Source organism: Aquila chrysaetos, chromosome 24 (assembly GCF_900496995.4).
Source record: "Aquila chrysaetos chrysaetos chromosome 24, bAquChr1.4, whole genome shotgun sequence".
Lineage (NCBI taxonomy): Eukaryota > Metazoa > Chordata > Aves > Accipitriformes > Accipitridae > Aquila > Aquila chrysaetos.
The window spans coordinates 214,422-228,243 of NC_044027.1; the positions used below are offsets into that span (position 1 = coordinate 214,422).

At 38.4% G+C, this 13,822-nt stretch overlaps 2 protein-coding genes across 2 annotated transcripts in view; both read right to left on the bottom strand.

Annotated features, from left to right (window-relative positions):
• The window catches only part of SYCP1 (synaptonemal complex protein 1), a 27,852-nt gene extending 26,201 nt beyond the window's left edge, over nt 1-1,651 (bottom strand). Inside the window, 3 exon segments of the mRNA XM_041119780.1 lie at nt 191-237; nt 400-484; nt 1,544-1,651. Of these exon segments, the coding sequence (XP_040975714.1) occupies nt 191-237; nt 400-484; nt 1,544-1,651 (240 nt within the window).
• On the bottom strand, nt 811-13,546 carry LOC115334934 (bile acid receptor-like). The gene is made up of 11 exons (XM_029999858.2): nt 12,959-13,546; nt 8,239-8,365; nt 6,665-7,030; nt 5,901-6,041; nt 5,135-5,274; nt 4,941-5,045; nt 4,744-4,843; nt 3,486-3,614; nt 2,835-2,954; nt 2,296-2,409; nt 811-2,105 (listed from the first exon to the last, which is right to left on the bottom strand). The coding sequence occupies exons 2-11, from the start codon at nt 8,327-8,329 to the stop codon at nt 1,867-1,869; spliced, it is 1,545 nt and encodes a 514-aa protein (XP_029855718.1). The 5' UTR covers nt 8,330-8,365; nt 12,959-13,546; the 3' UTR covers nt 811-1,866.
• Nucleotides 13,547-13,822: the final 276 nt, after the last annotated feature.

Below are 13,822 nucleotides of genomic sequence, written 5' to 3' on the forward strand. Positions count from 1 at the left end.
GCGTGTTCACTGAATCACAAATACCTCCTCTAAGTGATTCAGCTTTCAACAGGAGACAGAAAATTATTACTTCCCTTTGACTACTTCCTTTAGCCCTGAAGTATCTACTGAGTGGTGCTTTGGGCACTGTTTTGGGAACAAATTAAGAAGCCCTAAGAAATTAGATATGCAGAGTTTATACTTAGCTGACCTCTTCATCTACGTCAGAGCAAAGTTTTACTTGCTGTGAAATCGCATCTGAAATATGAAGAGATTTTGATCAATGTATTTCCAAAAAAATAACAGTGGAACTGTATTTAAGTGTTACAGCTATGAAATTGTTATACTACTCATGAAAAATGTTGACAGTATTAAAAAATTTTAAAGAATGTGCAAGGTAAATGCTTATCTTACTCTTACCTGAATCAGTGATTTCACCACGGTTCGGTGTACTCATCATTACAAATGGCAAATTCAAATCATCATCTGGGCATTTGTTAAAACCCTGCACAAATTTAAAAATTAGTTTCTTATGGGTAGATTTGTAATGAAGGATTATAAAACCCAGAAAAAAAAGTACAGCTAATGTGAAAATAGAATTTTCCATTAATAAATCATCTATGTACAATTTTCATAAGCCTAAGGTATTGGTAATGGCTTTGGAACTCTCTTGCTTGCTTCTTACCTCACAGTGGCTTGTGGAACTGTTGGTCTTTTGTAGCTTGCTTTGTAGACTACATTGTGGCCAAAGTGGAAGCTTTTGATGACAGGAACTTATTAGCTATTCCGTGCTCATACACAGTTGCATGGTAAAGGACTCATTAAGCAAAATGATTTTTTTTTCAAGTCCCGTACTTGATATTTATTTTTTGCTTTATTCCCAAGAGTACTTCTAAAACACATCTGATAACGTTTTAGCATGAAAATCTCATTTTACAAGGTGTTCTAAGTCACAGAAATTTGCCTCGTAAATAGCATAACTCATCTCCTCTCAGAATATCGCATTTGAATCTAAACATATTTCACAAGGAGCCTCAACAGGAAAAAATATGTTATTGAATTCACATAACCCAGAGCATAGCGACAAAAGGTTTGCACTGCACGCTTGGTCTGGTGGGACCAATAAATCAAAGCCAGTAAAGGTATTAAGAGGTGTACTTCCCACTTACTGTTCGAATTACCCACGTCAAACACATATTTATCATCGGTGGTGTACAGTTAAAATACATAGCAGGTGCTCGAGAAGATGATTCTCTTCGGGTTTGATAGAAAAAAGCAAGTCTTTGAAATTAAAAATCAAGATGTTCCCCCCCCCCCCCCCAGCACCGATCTTAACAGTTTGCAGAAAAACGAGGTCAGCGCACACACTTTCACGCGCACATATGCCCGTGCTTTGCAGAACGGAGGTTCAGGACTTTGCCTGGGGACCACCCGGGAGGACCGCTCCCCCCCGTGTCCCCGTGGAAGGGTCCCTGCCCTCTTCCACCGCTCTCACCCCGCCGCCCGCTCGTCAGCCGTCGCCTCCAGAGCAACACATGGCAAGGCAGGCGGCAGCACCGTTTACCTGACACAGCCCCGTTGTCCGAGTGCTCGTCTGGGGTTTGACTGCAGACACCTGACCACCGCTCAGGCGCGGCGGCACGAAGAGTTTAAACGGTTTTTCTTTTTCCATGGCCTCGGAGAAAAGGGCAGGACTCAGAGCCAACACCTCACGACGGGCACGCTAACGCCCCAAGCTCGCCGGCTGCTGAGGGAGGACAAAAAGGCGGGAAGCAAAAGCGCGCGGCGGAGGCGGGAGGGGAGGCGGCGAGCGCAGGGGCGGAGCAGCATTCCTCAGGAGAGCGCGGCTGAGCTACGGCGCCGCATCGCCGCGAGGGTCGGCGTCGCCTAGTGCAGATCCCAGATCTCGCAGAGGAGGGAGGTCAGCCTGGGGTCCTTTGTTCTCCATGTCACCAGCACCTCCGCGTGGGTGTGGTTGAGGGTGCGCAGTTCCGTGAGGCGCCCAATAAGGCGGGCGAAATGCTGGGGGTCCTCCGGGTGGTGGATCTTCGAGTACTTGTAGAGGATGCCCAGGAGCGGCTCCTGCAGCTCTTCCACGTGCCGCTTGTTCCTCAGGAGCGGGCGGTCTGTGGGAGAGCGCGGTTAGCGAGCAGGAGCGCTGCGGGGAGCACGTGGGGCGGTTGGGCGGGCGGGGCCGGCGGGCGCGGGCGCGGGGCGCTGCCGTACCCGAGGGCTCCATGGGCGGAGGCGGGCAGCGCCCAGGGCAAGTGGAAGCTCGTTGGAACGCACCTAACAGCTAGTCGCCTCCCAGTTTACCTGAAAAAAACACAGTTGTTGCCACAAGCAGGGCATACTCGGTCTCGGTCACTTTCAGTTCCCCCATGCTTCTGTAGAAGTAAAACAGTGCGGTAATGAACTCCTCGGTTATACCTTAAAAATGAAATGAAATAATCAGAATGTTATTTCAATGCAGAAACAAGCACTGCTATTACAAATCATCTTTGTCCAAATCTTAAAAGGCTCCAGGCTGTTCTATTGCATGAAATAGCAAACATCGTGAAAACAATGTTAATTTCTGAAGTAGCAACAACAGTTGTATTGCAGTTGTACAGTGGAGCTTTTGATATATATAGCTCAAGGCTTTATCCTAGGATGTAAGCAAACATGAACACCACCTCTTCCCTCCATGAGGATGTAATGTCTGTGCACGTAACAAAGCAGCTCCAGGGGCGGCAGAGGAAGAGGAAAAGAGAATGAGCAGCGGCCACACCAACGGTGTTGTGTAGTGTGATTAAGAACAGGGTGCCAGCAAAGCAAAAGACTCCCAAGTATTTTGATACGGAGACCTCCGTTACCTGTGGTAGTAGTGGAAGTTGGACTCTCTTCATTGTGAGACATTTCCATAGAATAAATGTTGTTTTTATCAAGGTTTTGAATGTGACAACATGTCCCGTGATCAGAAAGTCTTACATGACCTGGAACAAGACAGATGACAGTTCCCAGCGAAGCTTAATGTGACTTCAAATATTTGTCTGCATCTGCTTTGCAGATATATACCTGAAAATGTGTGAATTTTCCCCAGATCCATGCAGGCAGAAAAAATTGTTCTTTATGTCATCCAGCACCAAGTTCATTGGTTGCATTATTGTTGGTCAGAGTCTCTTGTGTTAAACTTGACACAACATATAATATGTCATTAATATAGCTAATATTATCCATCCACCCCACAATTTGTGCAAACACTCCAAAATGTTGCTCTTTGTTTGGAACTAATGGGAGGAAAACAGACATCCAATTAATTTCTTTTTTTTTTTTTTTATTTTTTTGTATGCTGTTTGAAAAAAAGGCTTATAGAAGGTATGCAGGCATTACCAGTACTATTCTAAGTACCACTATGCTTGAATAGGAAATTGTTTGAGATTGAGCTAATTAAAATGAATGGAAGTTGTTTCAAAATGGCAGAACCTCCTACTGGTGTTAATATAAAGCTTGTTAGTCAAACTTACTTTCACTTGTTGATGGCTGGCATTCAGTAATCCTTTGGTTATATATTTGGGCTGAACGCAAAAACATTGCCTCAACTGTTGACCCTTTTAGCAGCGCAATCTGATCTTCACTAGCTAAACTTTCAAATCCTGCAGAGAAAGATACATGTTAAGAATCAAGGAAGGCTGTGGCTGCCTTTAAGCCCCTAACATGAGTTGATAAAATGATTTTTTAAATGAATGCCTTTACTGGAAAGGAGGAGCCATAGTTAAAAGATGCACGTACCAAAGACTATTGGGATCTTTCTTGCTAGTTTGCAGTTGAGACAAAAACCAAACAAACAAAGTGCAGTTGTCAGTGTCCAGTGTTAGAATGATTCACAGGAAGATACAAGTAAGAATTTGGGGACTAAGCAAGAGTTTATTGAAAATTTCTTCCTACTATCTGATTTATATCACATGACCTAATACCTTATAAATTAGCTACATTGCTTAGTGACTGTGGATATTCTCTTTATTCACTGATACCTGATCTTTTTTGCAACTGTGTTCATCTTTTGACAAACTCATTATCTGCACTTATAATTCAAAAGCAAAGGAACTTTCTTATTCTTTTCTTAATTCTGATCAAAGAAGGATATGTAACCTTAAGAAAATAAACAGCTTATCCATTCTTTCAGATCTGTTCCACAGTAGTGCTAAATTACATCAAATATTTGCTTTAGACATGTTGATTGACTTTTGTCAATAAGTCTTACAACTTAAAGAGTAGTGAAAAAATTATCACCCTCCCTATCAAATGTTACTTTGTCAACTTTACATTGAAATGCAGTGAACTTAATTGCATGTTCCCTTGTTCTTGATTAAAGGAAAATACGAATAGGAGCACCTGGTTAAGTCCCTTCTGTGCTGCCTTTTCCTTTGAAGGAACATCTGGTTTTTTCTTTGATGATTATGATAAATTGCAAACAGAACTGGATTTCAGAGAATGTGTTGAAATAGTAATTCACTCTAGATGGTATTTTGAAGTCCGTGTACTTTCAGAAAATGTCTCTACTCCATGTCAGAAATGGAAAAGAAATCTAATCATAGCAAGCTTTTGAAGTGAATGCTTCTAACTTGTCCTCATGTTGGAGTTGGAATTAAAAATAGTCAGCTGAATGAGAGTTTTCTTAAAGCCTGTATTTTTCTCAGATTCATGCCATCAGTATGTTTTCTGCATCTTAAAAAAACAAAGCATCACACTATTCTGTAATATTTCCCAAAGGAAGAAACTTACCTGGAAGTCTTTTTGTGAAATCCACTAACACTTGTACATGGACAACTGCTGTCTCAGAGAGACGGAGAAAACTTTCCTCAGGACTTGCAGTTTCTTGCAGCTGCATGAAAGAGCATTTAGACATCTGATATAACCAAGATACAATGCTTAGGATAATAATAACTTAGCAATGCAGGCTGATTGTTCTGTATACGTACAAACTTCTTTGCTTCCTCAAGGGGAATTGTGTATTTTTGGTGTGCTGCTACAATGTGGTTAAGAAGCTGATGTTCCCCTGGAGTAAGTTCCATCCTCTCTGGGATCTGTTAAAAAAATAAACCAATAAAGTGACAATTACTTGGGGCAAAAATAAATGACAAAAAGAGATATTTTAAACAGAAAAATATCCCACTTTTCCAGATCTTGTTGTAGATGATACATGCTTACTATTCAGTCCCTCATCTTCCAGTTTTACATTGCAAAGAAAACTGCTCGTCTGTTTGAAATTCTTCCTGAGTCGCTTTGACTTGCATTGTACTTCAGTCAGCAAACCTGCGAGGCATGGAAGCATATATCAATATGTATATTTTCAAATAATTACAATTTAAAATAATCACTTTTATTATTGTTATAGATAACACAAGTCTTGCATCACAGGAGCCATCACCTGTAAGAAACTATGCTTCGTAGAGAATACGGCAATGTGTTATTCATTAGGCAAGTTAATGTTCAGTATCCACCAATGGCCTAAGTGTTTGCAGTCTTTTTATGTTATCTTGATTGTGGCTCTGTGACATATAAGCGTGAGAATTTTTCATGAAAAACTCTTGTGCAATTTTTTTTTTTTTTTTTCCCAAACACAAAAGCACATCTGATATGCTTACTGCTGTCCTGTCAAGGTTCAGGATATTTAGCTGTCTCTCGTTCGTACTTTCTTTTTTTTCCTCATAATGTCTTTGAACAGCAGTCCTCTTAACTTCAGGAGATACTTCCCAAGCATTGGTGGTTTCTGCAGATGAAGATACTAGAGGTGCTACAGACTCCAAAGTTAAATTTTCCTACAGCTAAATGAAGTTTAGACCAATACCATTTAGCTCTAACAAGGAGAAGGGATTGACTTTGGAAAAGGTTTTATCCAAGTTGATTAGTAAAGTAGCCAGCATGGAAGGAGAACTTACATTCTGCTAGCATTCCCACAGCTTTACACTTCTTCAAGCGACATTCTTGACACTTCCTTCGCATGTACATGTCCATTTCACAATGACCACCATTCTTGCATCGATACACTGCATTTTTGGTTATGCTACGTCGAAAGAAGCCTACAGACAAGGATCAGGTTATGACTGAAGGAATCTAAGGAGCTTTTTCTCATAATGATTTAAAGAATTAAAGTGTCTTTTGGGGTTTTTGTTTGTTTGTTTGTTTGTTTTACAGTGGAAACATTACCTTGATTTTAAATTTGCTTTTTAACAACATAGTTATGTCTTGTTCTTTCTGACTAATATTATCACTGTTTTCCTTACCTGATCAAGACAGCTCTCGTATAGCAAGTTAAAATATAAGTAGCAAGTAATTATTACTTGTTTTTATTTTAATAAGTAAAATTAATAACACTGAAGTAAATCTATAATAAATGGTCATGAGACAATCAGCACCTACTTAAACAGACACTATTCTAGTGAGTAATCAATGCAAAAATGAGAAGCATGAAATGCTTGTATTAAATACACACTATGAAAGCATTTCTTCAAAATATGTTATAAAAATGTGAATCTGGAGCAAGCGTGTTAGATAAAGCGTTCCTTGAATAAATTAAAATCCTCTGTGGAAACATCAACTTAAATAATGAAATCTGTTTGCGTAAATCACAGGTGTGGAACATTATTTTGAGCACTGTGGGGCCACGGTCCTGGGTAAGACACAGATCAGCTGGTTCTCTCACCTTTACAGCCTTCACAGGTAAGTGCATTGTAGTGGTAGCCTGAGGCCTTGTCACCGCACACAACACACAGCTCCTCCTGTCCCTTCAGCCTCAAAGAGGAGTGACTTAATCTTGGCCGTTTTAATACTTGGTATCCACCATCATCCATGTGGGGAGCTGTGAAAGGGGGTTTGCTTAATTCACAGCTGCTGATGATACACTGCCCGTCGCTGTACTGAGAGTCCAGGCCATATGTGCTGTATTGGGACTGGGAAGGCTGTGACTGTAATACTGGAGGAGGAATTTGAACGGTTGAGTATTGGCAGTAAGGCGCAGTCTGAAAATCAGTGTCTTGCAGCTGGTAGTTGATGTGCTCCGGTAAAACATCTAGATACAGAAGAAATTGAAAATGAAGTAAAAACCTGAGGAGTATCTCGACATCAGCTACTTGAAAGTTTTAAAATGTTTTATAGATTAAATAGTTAATCATAAATATTAGAGGAACACATTTTCGGAAGGGCAGTCTGACACATTCTTTTTAGATGTACTGCCTGTAGTGTTCTTAAGTAAAATCTTAGATGTAGTAAAAATGGCTTGGTAACAGTTTGGGCAATGTCATGTGGGTGCTGCTGAATCCTTATTAGTACGTAATTGAACATCACTTGCCAACTGATGATATAGCTACTCTTAGATTGTACACTTAAAGGTTGTTTTTATTAGTTGTCCACTAATAATACAGAAGAATATTTTCCCATAAGTAAGTGAATTTGTTAATGAGTGAAGTGTTTGTTATTGATACATATTTCAGGCGTAATTTTGAAAATATTGCACAAGAGTCTGACAAAGATGGTCCAGAAATTATAGTGTGGTAAAAATTACTGTGACAGGAGTCTTAAAGTTGAAATTCAGTAGAGTAAAAAGCAGAGGCTTGTTTTATTTAGTATTTTGCCACATGTAATCCTTTATAGTTAGGAAGTTTTATTTTACCAAAATGTAGGTACAGAATTATGAAGAGGCCTTCTTCCTGCCTTCCTGTCTGTAGAATTTTAATTTTATCCAACCCCCCCTAAATGTACACAGCTGTACTGAAGAAAGCTTGTGCAACATCAAAACATGCATCATGTTTCATTCTTCCTTTAGGATTGTTCAAATCTCTGTAAAAACAAATTGGAAAGGTTTTTTTTTAAGCGGTTTGGAGGTCTTTTTCTTAATGGGCTTTGGGTCCTGCTTTTACTCATCCAGAATCAAATTAGTTGTTGCAATTATAGTTACATAAGATATAGAATAACCACTTTCTATTTATAATGTATCTGGAATACTGTAATAAAACCTGTATCTTCTTCATACAAGTCAAAGGGAGACAGCACCAGTAATGTTTATATGAAATGATCGGTGAGCATAATCCCATTGTATACAAAAATCTGGATGAGAACGTGCTAATATATTTCAATGCACTTTCAGTATGGGCTTGATATTCAAATGTGTAGCTTCTAAGAGCTTGTAAAGGTAAACTAAAATGAAAATAATTGGAATTCTCACAGATGCTCATTTTACTATGCTGCTTTTTCATAATATAAAAATTTTGCTTTACTCACCATAATACTGTATGGGCTCAGGAAGACAATACCCATCAGGTACAGTGACAAATGTATTTGCCATATTCTGTTCCCAACTGCACTGTTTCATTCAGTTTGCTCTGTGATACACTGTTAAGAAGGCAACCTAGAGAAGTAGAAAAGAGAAACATCATGTGAGAAAGAATTGCTGGGTAGGTTTAGCTACAGAGCTAAAACCAGAAAACTCCAGAGCATGGAACAGTTTGCAGATCATAAGAAAATCAGAGGTATGTGCGAAGTTACATAATACTTTCAATGAGGTTGCAAAACGTTTGATTGTCCTAATAGTACGGATTCAGGATAGAGTCCGTTCCTAAGTGTCCAAGTTATAGTTAGAACTGTTTTGCTCCGAATTTTACACAAAACCATGTGGGGGAATCAGACTAATCATTGGTAAATTGTCTAGTTCAGGAAGAGATTAAAAGCTTCACTGGATAGAAAAAACCTCCTTTCAGAAAGAGGGCATTTGCACTAATGTGGATGTGGTGGATGTTATGTTTCAGCACAAAGATGGGCTTCATGAATTTGCTTCATTCCCTTTTTATGCAGATTTCAAGCAAGTAAATCTAGGAAAATAGCCAGGAAAGGCCAGCATAGAATATCTCTTCTTCCCCATGTAAATACTCTTTTATGCAGTAAAGTCACCTTTGCCTCACTTAAGCACTGCCTAACTTACATTAGGTTCCAGATTTAAGACCTTGTATTCCTTTAAGAGTACAAAGCATCCTGTGAAGACCAAAAAAATCAGTATCTCATATATGATGTATTGCCCTCTAGAGAGCTTTTCCCTGTCCCTTGATTACTGAAGGAGCCTGGGCTCCTGGTTGGATGCTTTGATATTCACTGTAACAAAGTGTACTGAGAGCTCACAGTGACATAGTTGGTGCAGAATAGCTATTGTGCTTTGAGTTCAAAACTTATCTTATTTTTCATTAATTTGACTTTACTGAGAGGTTGTGAAAAAGTGTGTTCTAAAAATACTTGCAAGAGTTTTAGGAAAAAAAAGAATGTCTATATGGACACTAGCATGAGCTGGGTTTGAGTTTATGTGTGTGTATAGACAATCTCTGGTATTGCTTAGCAATTGCATGGTAACGGAGTAGTTGTTAGAGAAGTAAGTAGGAAATCTTTTCCTTGCCCCCTTGTCCCTCTGCATGTGTGGAATGTATGAGAGCATCACTGGTTAAAAGTATGTTGTATCTGATGCCCATTGAGTAAGGACTTTACAAGACAATTTGCCAGTGAACTATTCATAGGCTTTCCCTGAGCAGACGGGAAGGACAGAAAAGAGGAAAAAGGCAAGTATTTGGAAAGTATAGCAAATCAAACTCCTATGTGTGCAATGGGATTCTCTGTGTATGCCTCTTGCAGAATTTACAGCAAATTGGATTTAAAGATCTTCCTTAAAGACTCACACATTGGGTTTTGTGCAATACCTATACCTAGGTACAGCTGAGAAAATGGATCTATCATTTCAGGGAACCTGAACTGAAGTCATGTTGTGAAAGACACACGTCCCTTCCCCCCAAACTGGACATATCTTTGGAACTGAACACTTTCTCTTCATGTTGTCAGCAGAAGGTGAAAAGATGCAGTGAGGCTGGAATGCTGATTTTTTTTTTGTTATCTCTGCTAGTAAATATTTGTTTGAGAGTGAAATGACTCACTGAATCATGAGGTCTTTATCAGTTAGATCAATTTGGCCTGGGCAAAGTCCACATTTTTCTCCAAAAATGTGTATTTGCTGAAGAAATGTGTTTCTGGATTCCAGTAGTTTCTTCAAAGAAAAATAATAGAAGAATAGAAGCTAAAATAAAATTACACTGACCCAGTCTGATAAAAATACTATATTGGGAGTATGAAGTACATATTACCAAATGCAAGGTCGTCAGTTGATTAAACATTCTAAATCTTGGAAGCAGACTTTCATTAGGCAAAGTTTCCTCAACTTAGGTATTGTATGAGAATGGATTTGAGGATTTAGCCCTTCTTACTGATTTTTATGGCTAATAAAACTTACCAGTTGCAACCACAGAATTCCCAGCCTAGAATGAGACTTTGTAAATTGACACTCTTAAATTAAGAGAATGTTATAACAGTATTAATAGTAAATCCTGTCGTTATTTGAGGAATGCTATACTGTCTTGAAATGAGACTTAATGGTCATGCCTGTGCATGAATGTTAACTGTTTCATTTTCTGACACTCGAGAATTTAGCATTAACAAGCTTGTTCTTCTGACATAAAATAGCATTGGGCTTTTTGAAACAAATAATGTAAAGAACAGAATAAGAAATGTAAGGAAGGAACTTAATTTTCTAGGGCAGGAAAGTTTTGATTATTTATAAGATTGACTGTCGTAGTCATGTGTGACAACCTTTGTCTCGCCCTATATATATGAGTCAGTCAGCAGTAGGGAAGCCTCTTCCAAACTTCTGGAGATGCTGAAATTTTGTGATGCATTATATGCTGGTCTCTCAAAAGTTCAGTAGCCCACACTCATCTCCCACACCTCATGGGAGTGAACCATGACCTAAAGGACACTTCTTCAGCCCACATATACATTCATTAACCCTTTACTATGCAGGCAAGTCAATTCTGCACGCACATAAAGCTTAGCTACACACTGTGAAGCTGTGGAATCCTTGATGGAATGTAGCATACATACCCATTTGTAATTTTCAAAACATAACTTAGACAAAGTTTAAATAAGATTGGAGTAAGAGCTTTGGGTGTTTGGGGCACTTATAGTCATGCCATTCCCAAACCAAAATATTTTGTGCCCATTTTTCTCTTTTCTGTGTACTCAAAATATAGCCATATGTTTTGTGTATGTGTGCTCTAAAAAGGAAGCAAAAAAAAAAAAAGAAATATATTCCCAGAGATGATGCATAAAGGTCTTTAGCCTAAAAAGTGGAAATAACTGAAAACAAAAGAAGGTGAATTTTTTAATAACTTGTTTCATAGAATCACAAGCAATAACTTGTTTCATAGAATCACAAGCAGTAACACAGTTAGGATGAAAGTCTTCAGTCCTTAGTCAGGCATACTGACCTGAAAGAAAATGTCATCTGCATAAAGGCACATGCTGTTCCCTGCTTTTCCTTCTTCTCAGTTACTTCTGAGGTGCTATTTCTGCTGGGTATTTTCATGTGTGAAATCCTCATCATTGGGGGTGGGGGTGGTGTTTGTTTGGTTTTAATTTTAAAAGCCTCTACAAGCAGGAGATTTTAATAATTTATTGTTTTTCCCCCAGAAGATGATGTGACCTAGACTCTAGGTTGCTTAAGCACGCTTGAAAATACTGCGCTTTTACAGGCTTGGTTTTGACAGTAATCGGTCTTCTGAACTAATAACATTCAATATAAACCAGAATGTATGTTGATTCAAGGGGTTGGTTATCCATCTAATAAAGAAATTCAGCAACATTCAGTTTTTAGTCCTAACTGAAAGACTTCAATTTATCAAAGATGGAAGCCATTAAAGAAAAAAAGAAGCCATTGAGAAAAGTAAAGTAGAATCACAAACCAGTTGCTTAATAGAATGTACACATTCAGACTAGAATACATACTGTACATCTATTTATTGTTATTTATGGTAAAATATGTTGGTTTTATCATTTCTATTGCTATAAAATACCATATCATAAAGTAACATATCCTCAACTTATATTATCAATTTTATTAAGATGCAAAACATACTTCTTGTAGAAAAGGCTCCAGGGAACTCTTTAAGAGGTATGTATTGGCAGTACTTTAACTGCTATCGTAAATAATTTGACAGTTGAGTCATAGGGAAATTTCTTGTTTATAGGGAATTTTAGGAACTCAAGCTGAAGGTCTTTAACATTTATTTAACACACCTTGTGGCATGTTAATGATCATGTAGTGGAACTAAATACCACATTTCAATCTCAGTGTTAATTGCTGTACTGTTTTTGCTTCTGGAAAGCATAGCTTAATTTTTTAATTTGTGAAATTTAAACCAAAAACCGAAAAAAATTTTAACTGAGCACAATCGGTGGCAACTGTGTGTGATGGCAGGTGATATAGTCAGTTTCAATCAAGCAATTCTGGAATGATTTTGCAGGGGAAGTTGTAGGATCACTTGATTAATCCTGTATGCAGCTTATATGCATTATTAAGGTTTTATCTGTTTCTCCCAGGTTTAATGTGCCAGGAAGCTCCCCAAAGCTGCTGTTCAAAGAAACCCCACTTCTTATTAAATGTGTTCCTTCCTTTTCATCTAATAACCATAACAGGAATTGGGTTATTTCACTAATGGACTGTGTTGCAATTATCTTGAAATCTTCTTTTGGAATTGTTACCCCATGAATAATTACTTCAAAGGTATAATTTTTATACATTGTAAAATGAGAGGTTAGAGGTGGTTTGAAGCTTACAGTTTTACAGGTACTTTGGGGAAGGGAGGGAAATAATTGAATTTAAAAGTCATTTTACTTCACTCTGTATGTCAAATGAAGTACTGTTGGAACAAATTCCTGGCAGTAGGATACCAAATTTAAGTAAAAGTCTATGTTTTCTATTTTCATTTAGTCAGCCATTTAAAAAGAAAGAAAAAAAAAAAGCAGGGAAGAAAAAAGCCCAATGCCTGAAATATTTTCATATGGCAAATTGATTTATGGCTAGAGCAACAATTTATAATCCCAGAGCATTCAGAGAAGTAAATGAAATACTTACAGTAGTTCCAGAGAGTTTCTTGTTTCCAGAGTTGAGTCCGCTGGGCTGTAGCGCTGATCCTAGCTCTGAGTCCAGCTGGAGCAAACTGGGCCTTTTCCCTATTTATCAGTTTCTGTGCATACACTAGGCTCCAGACACTCTGCAGAGCAATCCTACGGCTCTGAGACACAAACTTCCCACACAGCCTTTTCTGGGGTCGAAGCAAGGGCAGCTGCAAGTCCACATAAATCAAATAATAACTGGGTCATCAGGGACAGAGGCCATGGGGACCCTCACGTCACTGTTTCCCAGAGTTCTCCCTGTCTGATTACTGAATATTCTGCTTTCTTGGTAGAATTTAAAATTCTCACATTTTGATTGCTTAACATTGACATGTCTGAGTGTTAATGGATAATGTTCATTTCCTGGGCAGAGAAAATGCTGCAATAGTATTATTTGGAGATATCTACACGACATAATAATTGAATTTGGAAACACTTGATTAGGCCAGTATCTCCAAACACAAAACACTTACCTTGTTCTTCCTATTCTAATTCTGACATAGCTATGTTGATGCAGCACACACAGGGCTTATGCATACCCCCATAACAGCCACTAATTTTGCAAAATTTCATTCTTAAAAAAAACAAGTTACTTCCATTATTAATAATTTCTAATACATTAATCATTACAATTGGAGGTTTTCATAATTTCCTAGATACAAGATGTGATCTTTTGGATAGGGCATTTTCTTGTTAGGTATCTTGTCATTACAGTTGCTCCCTAACATGATGCACAGCAGGTTGCAAACATACTAACTCCAGGAGGAGGTCACTTTTCTACTGCGTAAGAGAAATTCTCAGTTTACCTTAGGAGAAACTGGTT

Bases quoted from the DNA above. Each gene is read 5' to 3' on its own strand.
- LOC115334934 (XM_029999858.2), bottom strand. From the start codon at position 8,329: ATGAAACAGTGCAGTTGGGAACAGAATATGGCAAATACATTTGTCACT. The intron at 6,042-6,664 runs GTGAGAGAACCA...CCTTGTCTGTAG, and splicing joins TACCTGTGAAGGCTGTAAAG to GCTTCTTTCGACGTAGCATA. The intron at 5,046-5,134 runs GTGGGATATTTT...TTTTTTTAACAG, and splicing joins CTACAACAAGATCTGGAAAA to ATCCCAGAGAGGATGGAACT.